Here is a 22,763-nt window from a genome sequence, read left to right as displayed (position 1 = left end):
CAGGGGTGGCACTGGGTGGGCTCTGAGGTCCCTTCCCACCCAAACCATTCCGGGGTTCTGTGCCTCTATGACAAGAACAGTCAGTGCTCTGCCAAGCTGAGATTCTGACTGAACCTCGGATGAAAACTGAGGCTGAATTTTATTGGGAATGTTTTCTCAAATGACAGCAGCAGCAGCAGAGTCAGTGCTGGAGATCTGATGATACACAGGGTTTTAGCTTTTTATTTTTTTCAGATTCTGAGCTGCTTTAGTGTGAGGGTCTGGGTTTCATATCAGGGGATGGTGAGCTCTCTGCACAGAGCAGGGAGACAAAACAATTCCTTCTCCAGCTGGGGACCAAGGAAAATGATCCAAATCTCAGGCCCAAGAGCACAAACAACGTGGGCTGAGGAGAGAGGAAAAAAAGAAGGATGGGACTTCATGGGCTGGAGCTTTGGTTGGACAATTAACTCCAACATGCAAATGGACAAAAACTTATAAAAATGTGAGATCTCGTGACCCAGCCCTTTTTGCTTCCATCTTGGAGCCATCTGGGCAGAGCCACGACCGTGGCTCCGGTGCTGCCAGGGTGTGACCTTTGAAGGCTCTTCAGTAAAAATCCATTTCATTCCTGTTAACTCTGTCCAGCCTCTGTTCCAGCTCCCTAAGGCATCACGGTCACCCCTGCAGCTCAGCAGCAGTGCCAGACCCGGCGGGTTCAGTGGAAGGTGAGACAGTGCAGAGGCACAGCCTGAGAGCTCCACTGGGAACCGAGGCTCACGTGCTGCAGGGAATTCTGTGGGGATGAGGGGAAGCCTTGGAAGGAAGAGCAAACTTACAAGGGTGGGGAAAAGAGAGCAGTGTCCCTCCCAGGAACAGCCCCAGCACTGCCAGGGGCGGGTGAAGGCCTCTGAGTGCTCCACACCCAGCAGAGCTTTGGAGTGCTGGGGGGAATAAATTGAATGGAGGCCTCCAGGGTGGGTATCATAGAGACATGGAATGGCATAGAACCATGGAATGGTTATTGGAAGGGACCTCAGAGCTCACCCAGTGCCATGGCAGGGACACCTCCCACTGTCCCAGGTGCTCCCAGCCCCAGTGTCCAGCCTGGCCTTGGGCACTGCCAGGGATCCAGGGCAGGATTCAGGGCCTGCCCACCCTGCCAGGGAACAATTTCCTCCAAATATCTGAATTATTTACAGCCTCAGTAACTGCAGCCCCTCTGGTTAGGTGTCCACTGGAATGTTTTCTGCTGGGAAGTGCACATGGCAGCCCGCTGTGAGCTGTCAGGAGAGGGAGCTGAGCCTGGACTAATGAGCTGAGCTGAGCTGAGCTGAGCTGGGCTGAGCTGAGCTGAGCTGGGAGTGATGAACTGAGCTGAGCTGAGCTGAGCTGGGCTGGGAGTGATGAACTGAGCTGAGCTGAGCTGGGCCTTGAGTTATGAACTGAGTGAGCTGGGAGTGACAAGCTGAGCTGAGCTGAGCTGAGCTGAACTGAGCTGAGCCAGGACTGATGAACTGAGCTGAACTGAACTGAGCTGAGCTGAACTGAGCTGAACTGAGCTGAGCTGAGCTGAGCCAGGACTGATGAACTGAGCTGAGCTGAACCGAGCTGAGCTGAGCTGAGCTGAGCTGAGCCAGGACTGATGAACTGAGCTGAGCTGAACTGAGCTGGGCTGGGAGTGATGAACTGAGCTGAGCTGGGAGTGATGAACTGAGCTGAGCTGAGCTGAGCTGAGCTGAGCCAGGACTGATGAACTGAGCTGAGCTGAACTGAGCTGGGCTGGGAGTGATGAACTGAGCTGAGCTGGGAGTGATGAACTGAGCTGAGCTGAGCTGAGCTCTGGAGATCCCAGCCCATCCCAGCCCCAAGGGATTGGGCACACTTTGGGAAAAGACATCCATGGATTTCCTGCTCCCCTGGGAAACCCATGGAGCCTGGCCTTGGAGGCTGCCCCTCCTCTCGCTGTGCACGGTGGGGGTGCACAGGACAGCTCCAGCTCCAGCAGACAGCTCCTGGAATCCAGCTGCAAGGAATGACCATCCACCAGCCTGGCCTCCAGCTGCAGAACCCCCAGCTGGTGCTCAGTGCATCCCTTCCCAGAGAAAGGGAAGTGCAGTCTGCATCCTTTTGTGATCTCCCTGATTGTTACTGTGTCTGACAGCTCTGGGCAGGAGGGACAGGCCAGACCTGCTCCTGGAGCTCCAGGGGCTGCTGCGATTCCAGGTGGGATCAGCAGCTCTGGGAGTGTCTCACAGCCGAGTGCTGGAACCTCCCTGCTCCCCTGCTGGGATCACCTTTGGGTGCAGTTGCTCCTTCCCTCTCTGGGATTCCAAGCCCCCGGTGTTCCCTCCCTGACCCTTCTCCTCCCCTGAGCCTTTTCCCACCATTTGAGTGCTCGACTGCTCCCATCCCTCAGTGGTTTCAAACATGGCTCGGAACAGACATGGAGTCATGGTTTGAAGCAGACGTGGAAGCACGTCTGCAGCGGCAGAACCCCAGGGTGAATCCAGAAGAGCAGCTGGAAGGACGTATTTGAGGGGAGGGTTTGGGATTTCTGTGTATTGCCCCACCCCTCACACTGAGGGGGAGTCCTGCTGAGGGGAGGGCACTGTGCTCATCAGCAATCCCCCATCCTTAATGAGGTCAAAGCCAATTCCGTGGCTTTTGTGAAGGTCCTTGACACTGGGAATAGACAAAACCCCGGGATGCTTCACCTTCCACTGGAGGGAAGGTGAATCCCCTTGTCCTGGGGTTGTCGTTGCTCAGGGAACTCCTCCTTTTTCATTCTCTGCCCTTTGTTGGTGTCCCACGCTGCTGAATTGATTGTCAATTATTTCTGCATGGCTCACCCCCACAGCACTGACCTGTCACAGGCACCAAGTGCCACCTTGTGTGCTGGAATTGTGGCCTTCCACGTGTGTTCCTTGCTCCCTCCCTCCAGGCTGTGTCACCGCTCACCCCCACGGCCAGAATCAGCCAGAGAAACCTGGAAGCACAGAACCGAGGGGATATTAAACATCTGGTTTATTCTGCATTAAATATCAGCTTTAACAACACAACTGTCAGGGAGCAGGAGGAGATTCCGAGCTGGGTGTGGAACAGGCTGTGCTTGGGGCACCCTGGGGCAGTAAAAAGTGTCCCTGCCATGGCAGGGGTGGCACTGGATGGGCTCTGAGCTCCTTTCCACCCAAACCAGTCTCTGATTTCATGATTTAAAAAAAAAAAAAATCCCTCAATCCTCTCTAAATCAATCATTTTTGTAGCTCCCAGTGTGGCCAAAAGTGCAGTGGCTGAAGTAGAAATTGCAGCTTGTTTGGGAGCCCTGGCTGCCAAATTACTGCTTTTGATATAATCTGTCAGTTTATGTAGGTGCCATATAGCTTTTAGAAACAGTAGTGTAATATTTACTATTTTAGACCACAGCATAATAGAGACTGTGAAATGCTGAAGTGCTTTTTCACGTCACTAACTCAGAAAATGGTGTAGAATAATCAGGTGATTTCCCCACATTCGGGGACTGGCTTATCTGAAAGACACTGTAACACCGAAAAAAGAAGAATTTATTGACCCTCATTATCAGGGAGTGAAAATACAACAGGGTGGAGAAGAAATAAAATATAAGAAGAACTAAAATATATTCATTTGATCTACAAGATGGCATGAAGACAAGTCAAAGGTTAAAGCCAAGCAAAAGAACATCTGAACTCAAAGGAATGTTTGAGTATGTACAAACTCTTAGGAATGTGTGTGCACCCCCTGTAATGTAACAGTATATAAAGAATATGGCTTTTAGTTATATAAAGAATGTGGCTTTTAGTTAACAGTGTGCTTTTGGCAAATAGCCAAAATTTTAATTAAAAATGTAAATCGTGAGCCGTGTTTCTCACATGGGGCACTGGGGGAAACTGAGGCAGGGCTGGTGTGAGGGGGAATGAGGACAGTGCTGATTTTGGAGCATAGACAAAGTTCAGAAATGGTTTAGAAATGAGACCCTGAATTATTTTGCACAGGGTGCAACGTGGAGGTTCCCACAAGCCCAGCGCAGCAAGGAGCAGAAATTGCAACATTTGTACGTATTTTCACAAAACCGCCCATGTCATGCAGGGCTGCCACCTGCCTAAGGCACATTTTTATTTAGCAAAACTCGTTTCTGTGCCCGCCTGGGTTCCTTTGGGGTGCTCTGGGGAGGTGCCCCCGTTCAATTTTAAACAAAGTTCACCAAGGGTTTCCTGCCAAGCAAGACGTGGCCGCTGCCCTGGGCTTGTGAATAGTCACATCCACGTTTCTATTGACACCGTGTGGCTCACCCGGTGACAGGGGACACGGCAGGTGACAGGAGACGCGGCAGGAGCCAACACCCAGCAGGAAAACCCCGACTTGCGCTGAAGGCCCTTTGAGGGAGGAGCTCAGCCTCCCTCCTTTGAGGCCGTTTCACCCACAGCCAAGACCCCTTTTCACAACCCCTCGCCCCTTCTCCATGACTCCCTGGGCGAACTCTTCGCTATTTCTGACTCCTGAGGCGTCACCATCGAGTGTCACCGCGGAGGCGGTGGGCGCCGGGCTGTGAGGGCGCGGCCGAGGCTCTGAGGGAGCCGCCGCCATCTTCCTCCCTCAGCCACCGCGCCAGCGCAGCCTGCGAGAACAGCGAGCGCGGAGGAAGGGAGCAGAGGCCGCCGGTGGCACTAGATGAGAGCGGAGGTGTTGGCGCCGCCGTCGCAGCGCGGAGTTGGGGGGGACACACCGCCGCCACAGCAGAGCGGCAGCGCCGCCCTCAGGCGCCCCCGCCGCCATCTTTGCTCGCCCTCAGGCGCCGCCGCCATCTTTGTTAGCCCCTCCGAGAGGCGGGAACGCGGCCGTGGGGGTGGGCGTGGCTTTCCCCCCCCTCCCCGCGCGCTGTGGGCGGGCCCGGCGGGGCGGGGTCACATGACCGCGGCCCGTGCGCAGCCGGAGCCAACATGGCGGCGGCGGCGGGCGCTGGGGCCGCCGCGCTCCGCGCCGCTCGCCTTTAGGGGCCGCCGACCCCCGCGCCCGCCGGACACCGCCGCTCCGAGCGCCCCGAGCCCCGCCGCGTCCGACATGAGGGAGAAGGGCCGCAAGAAGAAGGGCAGGACCTGGGCAGAGGCCGCCCGGACGGTGCGCGGGGGGGGGGGGGGCGGCGGGGCGGGTCGGAGGCCGCGGGGCGGGTCGGGGCCATCCCGGCGGGGCTCGGGGAGCGGCGGGGGGGCGGCCTCGGTCTCCGGCAGCGCGGACGGGGACGGGACCTGCGGCGGGGCCCGCCTGGCCCTGCAGAGCCGGGGGGGGGGTTTATTTGGACCTGGGCTCCAGTTGGTGCGCGCTTCCCGGCAGGGATTTCCCCGGGAAGCGGCGCGGGGGAGGGATTGCCGCTTGGATTTTGCTCTGGCGAACGAGGGTGGAAGTCGCAGGCGCGGACGAGCGAGCGGCACAGGGTTTTTTTTTTTTTTTCGGTGTTTTGCGGTGTACCCGTGCCTTCCGTGCAGCTGCACCCGGTCAGGTGCGAGCTGCTGAGCCGCCCCGGCTCAGGGAGAGCTGCACGTCCTAAAAGGGGAATTTTTATCTCCCGGCGGGACAGGGTTCCCTGCTGGCCTGACCCTGTGTGGGCCGGGCACGGAGGGTGGAGAAAAGGGAAGTTGGGAGAGGAATGAGAGAGGAAACTCCTCCACAAGTGCGACCCTGCTGAAACGCTGAGCTCTGAAAGCTCAGCTCGCCCTTGCCAGGTCGGGATAAATCCCCCTCACGGGGAGAGGGAGGAGCTGGCGTTCTGAGAACCCTCCTGGAAGAGAGGGATCTGTTCAAACAGGACTTGAAAAGTCTGGCTGGGAAGCAAATGTAAATAGAAACCTGCGGCTGAGACTTGCAAGGGATATTTTAATAAATAAATTCACGTGGACCTCGTGTTTACAGCTTGAAAGGCATCAGGGTAGCTGCTGTGTGCAGGAGGTGCAGCGCAGTTAGAGATTTTGAAGAAATAATTTACTGGCTTGCAGGCAGACGCTTTGGTGTTGCTGTGCATGTGTTTTTTTTGTGTATAATTTTAACAGTTTCTTTTGGAAGAGCAGTGGCAGGCTCTCCGGTGGAGGGTAGAGGTGGGATCAGCTCTTTTCCAGCCTCTGTGCACTGCTGTCCATCCACTGAGCCCTTCCAGAATCCACCTAAGGGCTGAACCGTGTATTCTGCAGGGAGCCCACGGGCTGGCACAAGGAGGAAAGGCTGAGCAAATCCCTGCCCAAACCCCAGTTTGGCACATCTGTGCTCCCAGCAGGAGTGCCAGAGGACTCTGGTCAAACTCCAGCTCCGGTCCCCTCGGGGTTTTGCCAAGTTTTGGGGCAGAAATCGTGGCTGGGGTTCTTGCTGTGTGCTGGCCTTGGCTCTCAGCTGCTGCTTGGGCTTTGGAGGGAAGGTTGGACAGCTGTGCTGAGGAAGGTAAAAGCTCTCAGGTGCTTTGTCCTTCTGCTTTTGGAAGGTGACATAAAACTGTCCCCGAGCTCAGGAGTGTCTCCAGGTGTCCCCTCTGTGTGGAGGTTCCCTCCTTGGCTCTGGGGTGACCCCAGGAGTCGCTGGGCCTGGGGCTCTGCCTGTCACAGGATCAGGGTTGTGCAGCTTGGAAAATCCCTCCCAGCCCATCCAGTCCAAGCTGTGCCTGATCCCCACCTTGTCCCCAGCCCAGGGCACTCAGTGCCACATCCAGGCCTGCCCTGGACACTCCAAACCTGCCTGGGCAGCCCCTGCCAAGGCCTGCCCAGCCTTTCCAGGGAGAAATTCCTGCTGCTGCCCACCCTGAGCCTGCCCTGGCCCAGCCTGAGGCCATTTCCCCTTGGCCTGTCCCTGTTCCCTGGGAGCAGAGCCCGACCCCCCCTGGCTGTCCCCTCCTGGCAGGGAGTTGTGCAGAGCCACAAGGTCCCCCCTGAGCCTCCTTTTCTCCAGGCTGAGCCCCTTCCCAGCTCCCTCAGCCCCTCCTCACAGGACTGACTCTCCAGGCAAGCTTGTCCTGGGAAACTCCCCAGCTCCCTGCAGAGCAGCCCCAGGTCATGCCAGCTGGATTTTCTGGGGCAGGTTTGTACCTCTGTACCCCCCTGTGCCTCCTCTCCTGCTCTCTCACCTCTGCACTGGTGCTCACAGGTGGCTGAGGCAGCTAAACCAGCAAAACCATTGCTTTTTATAATGAACTTCTGGTGCTGGTGATCTGTTCTTGCTCCACTTTAGTCCTCCTGGCCAGGAGTTTGGGCTTGGGTGTCCTGCAGTTCTGGGGGGGTCGTGGCAATGCCCCGAGGTAATTTATTCTTGAATTAACTGAAACTGGAGCAGCTCAGAGGTGAGACGTGGGAGGAGGGAATCCCATGGAACTGCAGCTGTGCTGCTTTGCAGAGGTGTGGGGCTGGTCAGTGGGGCAGCAGAGCAGTGGGAGGTGAGGCAAGGGTCCCTGGGAGGGCAGGAAGTCACTGTTGATAAACAGCCTGTTCTCATTTCCTGCCTTGCTCTGCAGCTGCACAGAGCTGGGAGCTGCTGCCCGTGCTGGGACAGGGCCTGGGCTCCCTGCAGCTCCAAAGCCACCTGCAGGAGGGGAGAAGCTGCTGCTGGGAGTTCAGGGGGAGAGCAGCACACAGTTTTGTGTTCAGGCTGTGCCAGCACTGGAGCCGTGCCAGGCTCGGGCTGTGATCCTGCCCCCGGCGCCGTGCCAGGCTGCGTGTGCACGGCCAGGGGGATGCCAGGGCTGTGCCCGAGCTCAGGGCCCTGCTCTGGCAGCCCAGGGTCATCAGAGGGCTGGCACTGCTGCCTGGTCACCCAGTGCTGGCAGGGAGAGCCAGTCTGGGCTAGCCCTGGCTTTAGTCTTGGCTGGGATGGGTTGTCCTGCTGCCTCCCACACCCCCACTGTGGGCACAAGGAAAGGGGGGATTTAGCCCCTGTGCCCAGGTGAGAGCCCACCTGCAGAGCTGCCCCAGCCCTGGGGATTCCAACAGCACAAGGACCTGGAGCTGCTGGAGAGAGCCCAGAGGAGACCACGGAGCTGCTCCAGGGCTGGAGCCAGGCTGGGAGAGCTGGGGCTGCTCACCTGGAGAGGAGAAGGATCCAGGCAGAGCTCAGAGCCCCTTGCAGGGCCTGAAGGGGCTCCAGGAGAGCTGCAGAGGGACTGGGGACAAGGCCTGGAGGGACAGGAGCCAGGGAATGGCTCCCAGTGCCAGAGGGCAGGGCTGGATGGGAGATTGGGAATTGGGAATTGTTCCCTGGGAGGGTGGGCAGGCCCTGGCACAGGGTGCCCAGAGCAGCTGTGGCTGCCCCTGGATCCCTGGCAGTGCCCAAGGCCAGGCTGGACACTGGGGCTGGGAGCAGCCTGGGACAGTGGCAGGAACTGGGTGAGCTGTAATGTTGCTTTCCACCCAGAGCATTCCATGATTCCATGGAACTGGGTGAGCTGTAATGTTGCTTTCCACCCAGAGCATTCCTTGATTCCATGGTCACACTGTGGTGCCCAGTGGGAATGAGGTTGGAGGTGCCCTGGTTGCACTGCTGACAGGACTGGGGTTTGCAGCAGAGAACTCTGTGGGGTGTTGTGACTGCTCACTCCTGGCCTTGCTGCTGTTCCTGTCCCCGTGTTCAGCACAGGGCAGAGCAGAGAGTTCCCTGCTGTCCCTGCTCTGCCCTGGTGGCTCTGTGGTGGTGCCACAGCGACCTGTCCCCACCCCATTCCTGGCTGGAAGCCCCAGCCAGGCTGTTGTGCTGCTTTGTGGGTGAGGGGGGGAAGTGGGAGCTGGAATGGGCTGAGGCTGGAGGGATTTGGGGTTGGTTTTTCAGGGGAAGTCCCCATGGGTGACCTGAGGAAAGGGTTTGCTGCTGCAGCAGCCTGCAGTGCTGAGGGGCTGGGGCTGCGTGGGAGATGGGCTCTGGAAATGCTCCTGGCCTGGGTCACCCAGGGACACCAAGTGTGGAGGTGACCCTTTAGTGAGGGGCAGCTGCTGCAGCCGTGTGCTTGAGAGTGCCAGGATGGTTTGGGGGGAAGGGACCCTAAATCCCACCCGGTGCCACCCCTGCCATGGCAGGGACACCTCCCACTGTCCCAGGTGCTCCCAGCCCCGGTGTCCAGCCTGGCACTGCCACAGCTGCTCTGGGTGATGCCTTGGGAAGGCTGAGCTGGAACAGAGGCTGGACAGAGCTAAAGGATAAAGCAGGGATTTATTCAAAGGATCTCCTCCATGGATCCACCTTGGGCAGCACCAGAGCCCAGCCAGGGCTGCACCCAAGATGAACCAAAATGGTCCCAAAATACACAATTGGTCATGGGGGCTCACTGTGATCAGCTCTGCTCCATTTGCATATTGGGGTTAATTGTACAATCACAGCTTTAGGTTATGAAGCCCCATCCTTGTTTTTCTCTCTTCATTCCACGCTGTTTGTGCTCTTGGGGCTGAGATTTGGATCATTTGTCCTTGGTCCCCAGCTGGAGCAGGAATAGTTTTGTCTCCCTGCTCTGTGCACAGAGCTCACCATCCCATAATACGAGGCCCAGACCCGCACACCAAAGCAGCACAGAATCTGAAAATATAAAAACTGAAACCTGAGCCATCATGGGCACCCTGTGCCAGGGCCTGCCCACCCTCCCAGCCAGCATCCCCATGTCCCATCCATCCCTGCCCTCTGGCAGTGGGCAGCCCTTCCCTGTGTGCTCCTGCTCCATCCCTTGTAAGTTGTCTCTCTCCATCTTTCTTGTTCGTCCCTTCAGGCCCTGCAAGGCCACGCTGAGGTCACCCTGGAGCTTCCCTTCTCCAGGTGAGCAATCCCAGCTCTCCCAGCCTTTCCTCCAGCAGAGCTGCTCCGTCCCTCTGCTCACCTTGGTGCCTCCTGTGCCCTTGCTCCACAGGTCACTCCTCCCTGATTGTTCCATGGGAAACGTCTGGAGGCTGCTGTGGAGCACAGCAGGCTGCTCCTGGAGAGCCTGGCAGGGGTTTTTCCCTTCTCAGGGAGGTGGTGCACAAGGTGGTGCTGGAGAAGGTTCAGGGATTAATCCCAGCTTGTGGGATGAGCTGATAGCTGGGGCTGGTAAAGGCTTCCTGGGTTTTTTTTTTTTTCTGGAGGGGATTGTTTGTTGCTCTGCTGGGCTTTTTGGTGGCGCTTTGTTTTGTTTTTAAGGCCCTGGGGGATTATCACAGCTCCTTCCCTGCTCCCAGGCTGTGGCCAGGGATGAATTTCCAAGGCAGACACAGAGCTGAGGTGAGGGCTGCTCTGTCACAGCTGTAAAATGCCTTTGCAGAGGTTTCTGAAGGACAGGGCAGGTGGTGGCCACAGCTCTGGGGACCGAGGCACTGTCTGGTGTCCTCCCAGCACGTGACACAGCTCCGTGTCTGCTGCCAGGGAATTACCTTGGCACTGCTTCCAGGGAAACAGTGGCTGAGCAGGACTTGGCACAGACCCTGTCACATGTCCATGGAGAAGGGCACTTTGCTTCACTCCTCACTCACACACGTCCCCAAGCAGCTGCACCTCTTGGATGTATTTTTTTTTCTGATTTTTTTTTTTTTCCAAGTTTTTCCTGGAGGATTTCTGTTCTGGGGGCAGCTCTGGGCCCCTCCTGCCAGGAGAGACCTGGAGGGGCTGGAGCGTGTCCAGGGAAGGGAATGGAGCCCCAGGAGGGGCTGAGGGAGCTGGGAAGGGGCTCAGCCTGGAGAAAAGGAGGCTCAGGGGGGACCTTGTGGCTCTGCACAACTCCCTGCCAGGAGGGGACAGCCAGGGGGGGTCGGGCTCTGCTGCCAGGGAACAGGGACAGGCCAAGGGGAAATGGCCTCAGGCTGGGCCAGGGCAGGCTCAGGGTGGGCAGCAGCAGGAATTTCTCCCTGGAAAGGCTGGGCAGGCCTTGGCAGGGGCTGCCCAGGCAGGTTTGGAGTGCCCATGGCAGGCCTGGATGTGGCACTGAGTGCCCTGGGCTGGGGACAAGGTGGGGATAGAGCACAGCTGGGACTGGGATGGATTTTCCAGCCTCAGGGATCCTGGGATTCTGTCATTTCCCAGTGAAGCCAGATTGCAGGTGTGAGCTCAGCTTCATCCTCTGACACCTGCACTTCTGCTCCCAGGAGTTGTAGTGAGCTGAAATCTGCTTTAAGCTCATCCTGGGCATCTCTAACAGACAAATGGAAGATCAAAAATTTGTTCCTGTGTGGACACAGAACTTGTGAAGGATGAGGTGGAAGTGTAATCCCCTCTAATGGCTGGAGCAAACCAGCAGACTACAAAATCCTCCTTCCAGTCACAATAATCCAATTATTGCCCTGCCGTTTGAAACACTCATTTCCAAGTTCCTTTGCTCCTGCTGGGAGTTTTAACCCCTTGAAGGGCTCTGTGAGTTGCTGCAGATGCCATCCCTGCAGCTGTGGGTGTGCAGGTGGTTGCTGGAGCTCAGTTCCTCATCTTTGGGGCTGCCTGGCTGAGGTGGGGCTCCTTTGATTGCTGTTCCAAGTACAATTAGCAGCACAGCAATTTAACAGCTGCCCCAGGGCCTGGCTCTGGGCTTGGCAGGGCAGCCCACCTTTCCCAGAGTGCCAGAGCAGCTGGAAGAGCCCTGCAATGTTGTTTCCCCGTGCAGAGCAGGGTGGGTGGGTGTGTGAGGAGTTGGGGGAGCAGTGGCTGTGCCAGGAGGGGAGTCCCCAGGCCTGCCCTGGTGCCTCTCCCAGCAGGATGCCAGCTGGAAGTGTGGGCAGCTCTTCACCACTGCCGTGTTCCAGGAGAGAAATTCAGTGCTGGTGAAGCATCCCCAAAGTCATTCTCTGTGTTTCACAGAGTCACAGAGAATTTGGTGGTTGGAAAGGACCTTAAATCTGATCTCATGCCATGGCAGGGACACCTCCCACTGTCCCAGGGTGCCCCAGTGTCCAGCCTGGCCTTGGGCACTGCCAGGGATCCAGGGGCAGCCCCAGCTGCTCTGGGAATTCCAGCCCAGCCCTTCCCCACCCTGCCAGGGAACAATTTCCTTGTTTAGAGCCATAAATGTGCTGTAGGTGTGGATTTTACCACGGAGCTCAGCCACGCTTTTGCTTGGTCTGTCTTGTGAGAAATGATACTCACTTAAAAAAAAATTGAAAGGTTTATTAAAGCCTTATCAAAAATACAACAGCAGACTGAAGAGAGATAATAGGCACTGGGAGCAGAGGATTTTTCCCACCATGTGCTCACCCACACAATGAAGGTTCTGCCTTTTAACCCTTCAGCCCCTCTCAAAGTTTTGTCCATCAGCTCTTCTTCGCTGTCCAGTGGTGGAGATCACTTCCTTAAATCTTGATTGGAGGTCAGCTGCTGCCATAGTGACAATCCCACCCTCCCAAATGTCCCAAACCCAGGCCACCCCTGATAACAGCACAAGGGGGGCAGAACATAACTGTAAATCTATAAAACTTCTCGGACAAAAATACTTGATATTTACCTTTGAATTGTGAGAGTCAGCCATGGCACCACTCACCTGTCACAGTCTGGTTTGTGTGATTTTGGTAGAAGGGGTAAGACATAACTCTAAATCTATAAAACTTCTAACATATCCATGATATTTGGATTTTAATTGAGATTCAGCCATGGCACCACTCACCTCTCACAGTCTGGTTTGTGTGATTTTAGCAAGGGGAGTCGAAGATAACTATAAATCTAGAAAACTTCTCCTAACAAAAATACTTGATATTTGCCTTTGTATTGTGAGAGTCAGCCATGGAATCACTCATTTGTCACAGTCTGGTTTGTGTGATTTTGGTAGAGGGGGTAAAGCATAATTATAAATCTATAAAACTTCTAACATATCCATGATATTTGCCTTTTAATTGTGAGTCAGCCATGGCATCACTCACCTCTCACAGTCTGGTTCGTGTGATTTTGGTAGAAGGGGTAAGACATAACTCTAAATCTATAAAACTTCTCCCAACATATATCCTTGATGTTTACCTTTGAATTGTGAGTCAGCCGTGGCATCACTCACCTCTCACAGCCTCTGCATGTGATTTTGGTAGGAGGGGTAAGACATAACTCTAAATCTATAAAACTTCTAACATATCCATGATATTTGGATTTTAATTGAGATTCAGCCATGGCATCACTCACCTGTCACAGCCTGGTGCATGTGATTTTGGTAGAGGGGGTAAAGCATAACTCTAAATCTATAAAACTTCTAACATATCCATGATATTTACCTTTGAATTGAGAGTCAGCCATGGCACCACTCACCTCTCACAGTCTGGTTTGTGTGATTTTGGTAGAAGGGGTAAAACATAACTATAAATCTGTAACACTTCTCCTAACAAAAATACTTGATATTTGCCTTTGAATTGTGAGAGTCAGCCATGGAATCACTCACCTCTCACAGTCTGGTTTGTGTGATTTTAGCAAGGGGAGTCGAAGATAACTATAAATCTAGAAAACTTCTCCTAACAAAAATACTTGATATTACCTTTGAATTGTAAAAGTCAGCCATGGAATCATTCATCTGTCACAGTCTGGTTTGTGTGATTTTGGTAGAAGGGGTAAAACATAACTATAAATCTATAAAACTTCTAACATATATCCATGATATTTGGCTTTTAATTGAGAGTCAGCCATGGAATCACTCACCTCTCACAGTCTGGTTTGTGTGATTTTAGCAAGGGGAGTCGAAGATAACTATAAATCTATAAAACTTCTCCTAACAAAAATACTTGATATTTGCCTTTGAATTGTGAGAGTCAGCCATGGAATCACTCATCTGTCACAGCCTGGTGCACGTGATTTTGGTAGAGGGGGTAAAACATAACTATAAATCTATAAAACTTCTCCTAACAAAAATACTTGATATTTGCCTTTGTATTGTGAGAGTCAGCCATGGCACCACTCACCTCTCACAGTCTGGTTTGTGTGATTTTGGTAGGAGGGGTAAAACATAACTATAAATCTATAAAACTTCTAACATATCCATGATATTTGGATTTTAATTGAGATTCAGCCATGGCATCACTCACCTCTCACAGTGTGGTTCGTGTGATTTTGGAGCTGGGGCAGCTCCTCCTGCACAGGCTGTGCTCTCCTCCCAGCAGCTCCTGAGCATTGCAGGGCAAGGCTTTTGCACTTTTGAAGCCCCAAACCCAGTGATGTTTCCTGGGTATAAAACCCCAGGGTTGGACATTACATTATTCTGTTAAATTATTCTATTAAATGTGCTTGGATGTGCTCTCAGGGGGGGGTTGTGATTTCCTCTGCCAGATCTGATTGGCAGGGCCAAAAGTGATTCCTTGGCTAAATCCAAGTCCTTTTCCCTTATTGCCTTTCTCTGAGTTCTGTCCAGTCTGTCACAGAATGGTTTGGAGCTGCCTTTGGAGGGTGTTGTGGTTCAGGGAGGGACAGGCTTTCTTCTTCATGCTGCTCTCATGTGCTTGCATCTGATTCTTCATCACAAGCAGAGCCAGCGTTGTGTCCTTTTCTGTCTCTGGCGGCCCCGTGGTGGTTTTGTCCCATGGCACAAAGTATGAAAAGAGGGAAATTCAAACTGTGCAGAGCCCAGTGTGCAACAGGCTGAAATGTGAAAATTCAAAGTGTGCAGAGCCCAGTGTGGAACAGGCTGAGCTGTGTGAAAATTCAAATTGTGCAAATCCCCAGTGTGGAAAAGGCTGAGATGTGTGGAAATTCAAACTGTGCAGAGCCCAGTGTGGAACAGGCTGAGATGTGTGGAAATTCAAACTGTGCAGAGCCCAGTGTGGAACAGGCTGAGTTGTGTGAAAATTCAAAGTGTGCAGAGCCCAGTGTGGAACAGGCTGAGATGTGTGAAAATTCAAAGTGTGCAGAGCCCAGTGTGGAACAGGCTGAGATGTGAAAATTCAAACTGTGCAAATCCCCAGTGTGGAACAGGCTGAGATGTGTGGAAATTCAAACTGTGCAGAGCCCAGTGTGGAACAGGCTGAGCTGTGTGAAAATTCAAATTGTGCAAATCCCCAGTGTGGAACAGGCTGAGATGTGTGAAAATTCAAAGTGTGCAGAGCCCAGTGTGGAACAGGCTGAGATGTGAAAATTCCAATTGTGCAGAGCCCAGTGTGGAACAGGCTGAGCTGTGTGAAAATTCAAATTGTGCAAATCCCCAGTGTGGAAAAGGCTGAGATGTGTGGAAATTCAAACTGTGCAGAGCCCAGTGTGGAACAGGCTGAGATGTGAAAATTCCAATTGTGCAAATCCCCAGTGTGGCACAGGCTGAGATGTTGTGAAAATTCAAATTGTGCAAATCCCCAGTGTGCAACAGGCTGAGTTGTTGCTGTGGTGCTGTGAAAATTCAAAGTGTGCAGATCCACAGTGTGTAACAGGCTGAGATGTTGTGAAAATTCAAATTGTGTGGGCCCCCAGTGTGGAACAGGCTGAGATGTTGTGAAAATTCCAATTGTGCAAATCCCCAGTGTGGATGGATCAGGCTGAGATGTTGTTGTGAAAATTCAAATTGTGCAGAGCCCAGTGTGGAACAGGCTGGAATGATGTGAAAATTCAAATTGTGCAAATCCCCAGTGTGGCACAGGCTGAGATGTGAAAATTCAAACTGTGCACATCCCCAGTGTGGAACAGGCTGAGATGTGAAAATTCAAACTGTGCAGAGCCCAGTGTGCAACAGGCTGAGATGTGAAAATTCAAATTGTGCAAATCCCCAGTGTGCAACAGGCTGAGATGTGAAAATTCAAATTGTGCAAATCCCCAGTGTGGCACAGGCTGAGATGTGAAAATTCAAATTGTGCAGAGCCCAGTGTGGAACAGGCTGAGCTGTTGTGAAAATTCAAATTTTGTAGGCTCCAGTGTGGCCCAGCCTGGGATGTTGTGAAAATTCCAATTGTGCAGACCCCAGTGTGGAACAGGCTGAGATGTTGTGAAAATTCAAATTGTGCAAATCCCCAGTGTGGCACAAGCTGAGTTGTTGCTGTGAAAATTCAAATTGTGCAGAGCCCAGGTGGCCCAGGCTGGGATGTTCTTGTGGAAATTCCAATTGTGCAGAGCCCAGGTGGCACAGGCTGGGATATTCTTGTGGAAATTCCAATTTTGCAGAGCCCAGGTGATACAGGCTGGGATATTCTTGTGGAAATTCCAATTGTGCAGAGCCCAGGTGGCACAGGCTGGGATATTCTTGTGGAAATTCCAATTTTGCAGAGCCCAGGTGGCACAGGCTGGGATATTCTTGTGGAAATTCCAATTTTGCAGAGCTCAGGTGGCCCAGGCTGGGATATTCTTGTGCAAATTCCAATTTTGCAGAGCCCAGGTGGCCTGGTCCTCACCTGCAGCTGCTCCCAGCTCGTGTCACACAGCAGAATGCTTGAGGTGTAGATCTGCTTTTTCTATGATTTTCACTTTTTCTGCTGCTCTCAGTCTGTTTGGAGGAGTAAAAATGAAGGGCCAAGTGTGTTGAAGTCTTGGATGCTGAGAATTTTAAATTTTCCGTGCTGAAGGGCACAGACCCACAAGAAAATACTATATTTGACCTGAAGCTGTAGAAAAAGCTTCCAAAATTCATTAGTAACATTAAAATTACGAGTGTATAATTTGATTAAAAGTGTATAATATCACTAAGCAAAAAAAGTAAAAGTTTAAAGTTTTAAAATATAGTAATATATATAAAACAAAATGAAAATTTTAAAACAAAACCCAATCCTTCTTCACCTTCTTCCTTCTTCATAAGTTTAAATAATATTTTATAATTAGGCAAAAAAGCCACATTACAAACTTGAAGTGATTAATAATTCAGTTAAATATATATGTATAAAATAAATATATAAAATATATATATAAATATAATAAATATATATATAAAATGAATATGATTTCTTAATTAAATAGTTTAACATTAAAATCCTTATAGCAAAAAATAGTTTACCATTTTATTTAAGCATTTTGTTGGTGGAGTTCCCATCCCTGGGTGTGTCACTGGGTGCCAGGGCTGAGTTCAGGTGTTGGGGCTGGGTTGGACTCGATCTTTAAGGTCTCTTCCAACCTTGTGATTCTGTGAATTATTAATAAAATACTATAAAATACTTAATTATTAATAAAATACTATAAAACTCACAACTTACAGTATAAATAAAAAATAATCAACATCTAAACCTAAACACAAAATACCATCTGTAACACCTCAGTCCTGACCTTAACAAAAATTAATAAAAATCCAAAACAACAACAAAAAAAAGCCCAAACAAAAAGCAGCAGGAGAGCAGCTGGGACAATCAGTGCCATTGCTGGCGTGTCTGGGGAAGAGCTGGGATGTCACCAGGGCTGGGATCTCTGCTGTCACCAGGGCTGGGATGTCACCACTGTGTCACCAGGGCTGGGATGTCACCAGGGCTGGGATGTCACCAGAGCTGGGATGTCACCAGGGCTGGGATGTCACCAGGGCTGGGATGTCACCAGTGCTGGGGTCTCTGCTGTCACCAGTGCTGGGATGTCACCAGGGCTGGGATGTCACCAGAGCTGGGATGTCACCAGGGCTGGGATGTCACCAGTGCAGGGATGTCACCAGGGCTGGGGTCTCTGCTGTCACCAGTGCAGGGATGTCACCAGGGCTGGGATGTCACCAGGGCTGGGATGTCACCAGAGCTGGGATGTCACCAGAGCTGGGATGTCACCACTGTGTCACCAGTGCTGGGATGTCACCAGGGCTGGGATGTCACCAGAGCTGGGATGTCACCACTGTGTCACCAGAGCTGGGATGTCACCAGGGCTGGGATGTCACCAGTGCAGGGATGTCACCACTGTGTCACCAGGGCTGGGATGTCACCAGTGCTGGGATGTCACCAGAGCTGGGATGTCACCAGTGCTGGGATCTCTGCTGTCACCAGAGCTGGGATGTCACCAGGGCTGGGATGTCACCACTGTGTCACCAGTGCAGGGATGTCACCAGTGCTGGGATGTCACCAGGGCTGGGATGTCACCACTGTGTCACCAGTGCAGGGATGTCACCAGGGCTGGGATGTCACCAGGGCTGGGATGTCACCAGTGCTGGGATGTCACCAGTGCAGGGATGTCACCAGGGCTGGGATGTCACCAGAGCTGGGATGTCACCACTGTGTCACCAGGGCTGGGATGTCACCAGGGCTGGGATGTCACCAGGGCTGGGATGTCACCAGAGCTGGGATGTCACCACTGTGTCACCAGGGCTGGGATGTCACCAGAGCTGGGATGTCACCAGGGCTGGGATGTCACCACTGTGTCACCAGGGCTGGGATGTCACCAGAGCTGGGATGTCACCAGGGCTGGGATGTCACCAGTGCAGGGATGTCACCAGGGCTGGGATGTCACCAGGGCTGGGATGTCACCAGAGCTGGGATGTCACCAGAGCTGGGATGTCACCAGGGCTGGGATGTCACCAGGGCTGGGATGTCACCAGAGCTGGGATGTCACCACTGTGTCACCAGGGCTGGGATGTCACCACTGTGTCACCAGAGCTGGGATGTCACCACTGTGTCACCAGGGCTGGGATGTCACCAGAGCTGGGATCTCTGCTGTCACCAGTGCTGGGATGTCACCAGGGCTGGGATGTCACCACTGTGTCACCAGGGCTGGGGTCTCTGCTGTCACCAGGGCTGGGATGTCACCAGTTCTGGGGTCTCTGCTGTCACCAGGGCTGGGATGTCACCATTGCAGGGATGTCACCACTGTCACCAGTGCTGGGGTCTCTGCTGTCACCACTGCTGGGATGTCACCAGAGCTGGGATGTCACCAGTGCTGGGGTCTCTGCTGTCACCAGTGCTGGGATGTCACCAGGGCTGGGATGTCACCAGTGCAGGGATGTCACCAGAGCTGGGATGTCACCAGTGCTGGGATGTCACCAGTGCTGGGATGTCACCAGAGCTGAGGTCTCTGCTGTCACCAGTGCTGGGATCTCTGCTGTCACCAGTGCTAGGATGTCACCAGTGCTGAGGTCTCTGCTGTCACCAGTGCTGAGGTCTCTGCTGTCACCAGGGCTGGGGTCTCTGCTGTCACCAGTGCAGGGATGTCACCAGCGCTGGGATCTCTGCTGTCACCAGTGCTGGGCTGGGGACAAGGTGGGGATTGGGCACACTGAGTGAGCTGGATTCATCTTGGAGGTGTTTTCCAGGCTCAGTGATCCTGGGTTTATCCAGGCACATGGGTTACACACACACAAGTTTTGTTTCAACTACAGTAATTTGGTTTTTAACTGAAGTCAGTGAAGCAATTGGGTGGCACCAGGGGCTCCTGGGGTGTCCCTGTGCCCTTGGGGCAGCTGGATTGAAATCCCCAGGTGGGTTTCACTGCAAGGAGCAGGCAGCAAAGGCTGGAGCAGGGAGCTGGAGCTGCTCCCGAGCCCTTGGGGTGAGCAAGGGCTGCGTGTTAATGCTTTGTTTATTCGAGCCAGGTCTTACAGGCTCTCAGAGACAAACTTCACGCCCTTGATAGCTCAGCTACCCCAGGTGGCATAAAAGTAGCAGGATGGCTCCTGTGACAGTGTTGGAAACAAAAAAAGTTTTAATAAAAGGCAAAATAAAACTCTTTACAGAGAAAAACCAAGCCAAAGCAAGTTCTTACTCCTACTAAAACACTTCACAAAAACGATTTACTCCTTTTGTTCTCTTCTTTTTCTAGTGAATTGCTTAAAGGAAACTTTTTGACTTCTGTCCAGTTAGCTATCCTTAAGTTTGAAGTAAAGTCTCCAAAGTCCCATAAAGTGTCTTTTAACCAAATTGAAGAAAGAAACTTCTACGCTTTTGTCCTTTTTAAAGAGACCCCCAGGTAACTTGGGGTAACTTGTTCAGCCCACCAACAAAAAGCACATCCCTGCAGCGTGTCCTGGGCTGGAAGCACTTCTGTTCCTTCTGGGCCAGGCTGCTGCTGCCAGGAGTCCCTGCCTGTCACTGTGGGGATGCAGCTTTGGGGTGGGAGCTGAGCCTCTCTTTGGGGCACGTGCAAACTTTATTTTCAGAGCACAGCTGGCAGCTGTGTGTCCTCCTGAGGCTCTTATGCCCATTGTGATGGATATTTGGCATAATACCCACATTATTGATGCTCTGGTAGCTGGAGATCATGCCAGGGATGATGGTGCTGTCCCAGCAGGAGCCTGAGTGCACAAGTTCCTTGTGTTTCACTGCATCCCGAATTCCAAATTGATTTCGTGAGATGGCTTGGGAAAAATCACCTTTTTTCTTCAGGGCAGGACTAGAGGTGGCACTCGGTGCTCTGGGACAGGTTGGAGTGGATGATCCCAGAGGGCTTTTCCAGCCTCAGTGATCCCAGGACTGTGCCAGCCCTGCCCTTGCTCTGTCTCCAGCACCCACGGGGGTGTGAAGCTGCTTGGCAAACTCCACCCTGAAGCTTTTCTGAATTAAAAGAGGAGGTGATGCCATTTTGAGCTGGGATTAAGCCCCTGATGCCACTTCCCACTCTGCTGGCACACGTGGTGGTGCAGCCTGGGGGAAGGAGCTGTGCCAGAGGTGTGGGAGCCCCTCCAGCCCCATCAGGACACCCTGGACACCCCACAGGAGCTCGGTGCCTCGGGGGACATTGAGGCATTTGGGACAAACAATGTTTGTCCCATTCAGAAAACAGAATCAGAGTCATTTGGGCTGCAAAGGAAGTTTGTGATTAACCCCCCACTGCCAAGTCCAGCACTAAACTGTGTCCCCAACAGCCCCATTTATGTGTCTTTTTAATACTTCCAGGAATGGTGACTCCAGCACTTCCCTGAGCATCCTGTTCCAGTGCTCAGCAATCATTTCTGTGTGAAATTTTTTCCTACTATTCCATCTAAACCTTCCCTGGAGCAACTAGATGTCATTTCCTCTTGTCCTCTAGCTGGGAGAAGTGAGCAAAGCCCACCTTTTGACAGCCTTCTTTCAGGTGGTTGTAAAGAGTAATAATAATAATAATAATAATAATAATAATAATAATAATAATAATAAAACAATAGTACTCTCCTTCCCTCCAAGCTAAACAAGCCCAGCTCTTTCAACTGCTCCTTGTCCTTTACCAGCTCTGCTGGGTTTGTGCCAAACTGTGCCAAACCTTTGCCAGGTGGCAGTGAAGGTTTGGCTTCCTCAGGAAGTTACTGTGAAGCAAAATTCAAGCCTAAATTCAATTATTCAGCATGGATCCCCTGACAGAGTCACTCAGGAGACGTGAATCAAAGATTTTTCACTTTAAATCCAGTGGCAGTGAACAAATCACAAGCACCAGTCGTGAGGAGTTAAGTGGGGTGTGGCATGGAAAACCTTTAATACAGAAAAAATTTAATTTTTTTTTTAATGAGGGGCACTCAGAAGAAAACATAAGGTAAACAAAGTGACTCAGAGCTGACTTTCAGTTGTTCCTAGAGGTGCTTAATGTAATTCCAAACCTTGTGAAAAGTTCATGTGAACTTTTCCACACGTTCCTGTGGAAGTTTTTTGGAGCTAATTTGAGCAGGTCACCATGCTTTACATTCAGGAAAAAAAAAAAACCCAAAAGAACAAAGCAAACTAAGCAGGTTTTGACCTGGATTAAGCACAACTGGCTGCCAGAGGAGGCTGAGAGCCTAGCAAAATGAAACCAGAAATTATAAATATGCAGCAGTGTCATAGCAAATCTTGGATCAGACAACGAGCAGCAACAAAGTGCAGCACAGCGCTTTGAGAAGGGACAAAACCCTTGTCAGACTGGACTTGACTTTTTTTGGGGTTTCCTTGTGGGGCTTCCTTGTGGGGCTCCTGTGCAGCTCTGGGGCTCTGCCCTGTCTGCTCTGGCTTTTTTTGGGGTTTCCTTGTGGGGCTGCTCTGCAGCTCTGGGACTCTGCCCTGTCTGCTCTCCAGCTGCATCCTCAGGAGCTGGCCAGCTGGGAAATGGTGACACTGGGACAGTGGTGACAGTGGGACAATGGTGACACTGGGACAGTGGTGACAGTGGGACAATGGTGACACTGGGACAGTGGGAAATGGTGACTCTGGGACAGTGGTGACAGTGGGAAATGGTGACAATGAGAAATGGTGACAGGTGACAATGGAAAATGGTGACATTGGGACAATGGGAAATGGTGGCATTGGGACAGTGGGAAATGGTGACACTGGGACAGGGGTGGCAGTGAGAAATGGTGACAGGTGACAATGGAAAATGGTGACATTGGGACAGTGGTGACAATGAGAAATGGTGACATTAGGACAGTGGGAAATGGTGACATTGGGACAATGGGAAATGGTGACATTGGGACAGTGGAAAATGGTGACATTGGGACAGTGGTGACAATGGGAAATGGTGACATTGGGACAGTGGGAAATGGTGACATTGAGACAGTTGTGACAATGAGAAATGGTAACATTGGGACAATGGGAAATGGTGACATTGGGACAATGGGAAATGGTGACACTGGGACAGTGGTGACAGTGGGACAATGGTGACAATGAGAAATGGTGACAGGTGACAGTGGGAAATGGTGACATTAGGACAGTGGGAAATGGTGACATTGGGACAATGGGAAATGGTGGCATTGGGACAGTGGTACCATGGTGACATTGGGACAGTGGTGGCAATGGGAAATGGTGACATTGGGACAGTGGGAAATGGTGCCAATGGGACAATGGTGACATTGGGACAGTGGTGACAGTGGGAGATGCTCCAGCCCTGAGCCAGCTCCCCTGGCTAAAGGCAGGCGCTGCTGTAGGGCTGGAGCTGAAACGTGAATTTAATTCCAAGGATACCTGTGGGAGCTGGGGGCCTGGCAGCTCTGTGCCCAGGGCAGTGGCCAGAGCAATGCCCAGAGCAGTGCCCAGAGCAATACCCAGAGCAATGCCCAGAGCAATGCCCAGTGCAATACCCAGAGCAGTGCC

General features: G+C 52.5%; 1 protein-coding gene across 1 annotated transcript in view; it reads left to right on the top strand.

The window, feature by feature from the left end:
* The first annotated feature begins 4,962 nt into the window (after positions 1–4,962).
* The window catches only part of ASXL2 (ASXL transcriptional regulator 2), a 97,962-nt gene continuing 80,161 nt past the window's right edge, over positions 4,963–22,763 (top strand). Inside the window, exon 1 of the mRNA XM_054002159.1 lies at positions 4,963–5,115. Within this exon, the coding sequence (XP_053858134.1) occupies positions 5,059–5,115 (57 nt within the window). The 5' untranslated portion in view covers positions 4,963–5,058. The remainder of the gene's footprint in view (positions 5,116–22,763) is intronic.

The sequence above is a fragment of the Vidua macroura genome, chromosome 35 (assembly GCF_024509145.1).
Source record: "Vidua macroura isolate BioBank_ID:100142 chromosome 35, ASM2450914v1, whole genome shotgun sequence".
NCBI lineage: Eukaryota > Metazoa > Chordata > Aves > Passeriformes > Viduidae > Vidua > Vidua macroura.
Note: the sequence above shows the minus strand (reverse complement) of the source record. Positions and strands in the feature narration are given on the sequence as shown.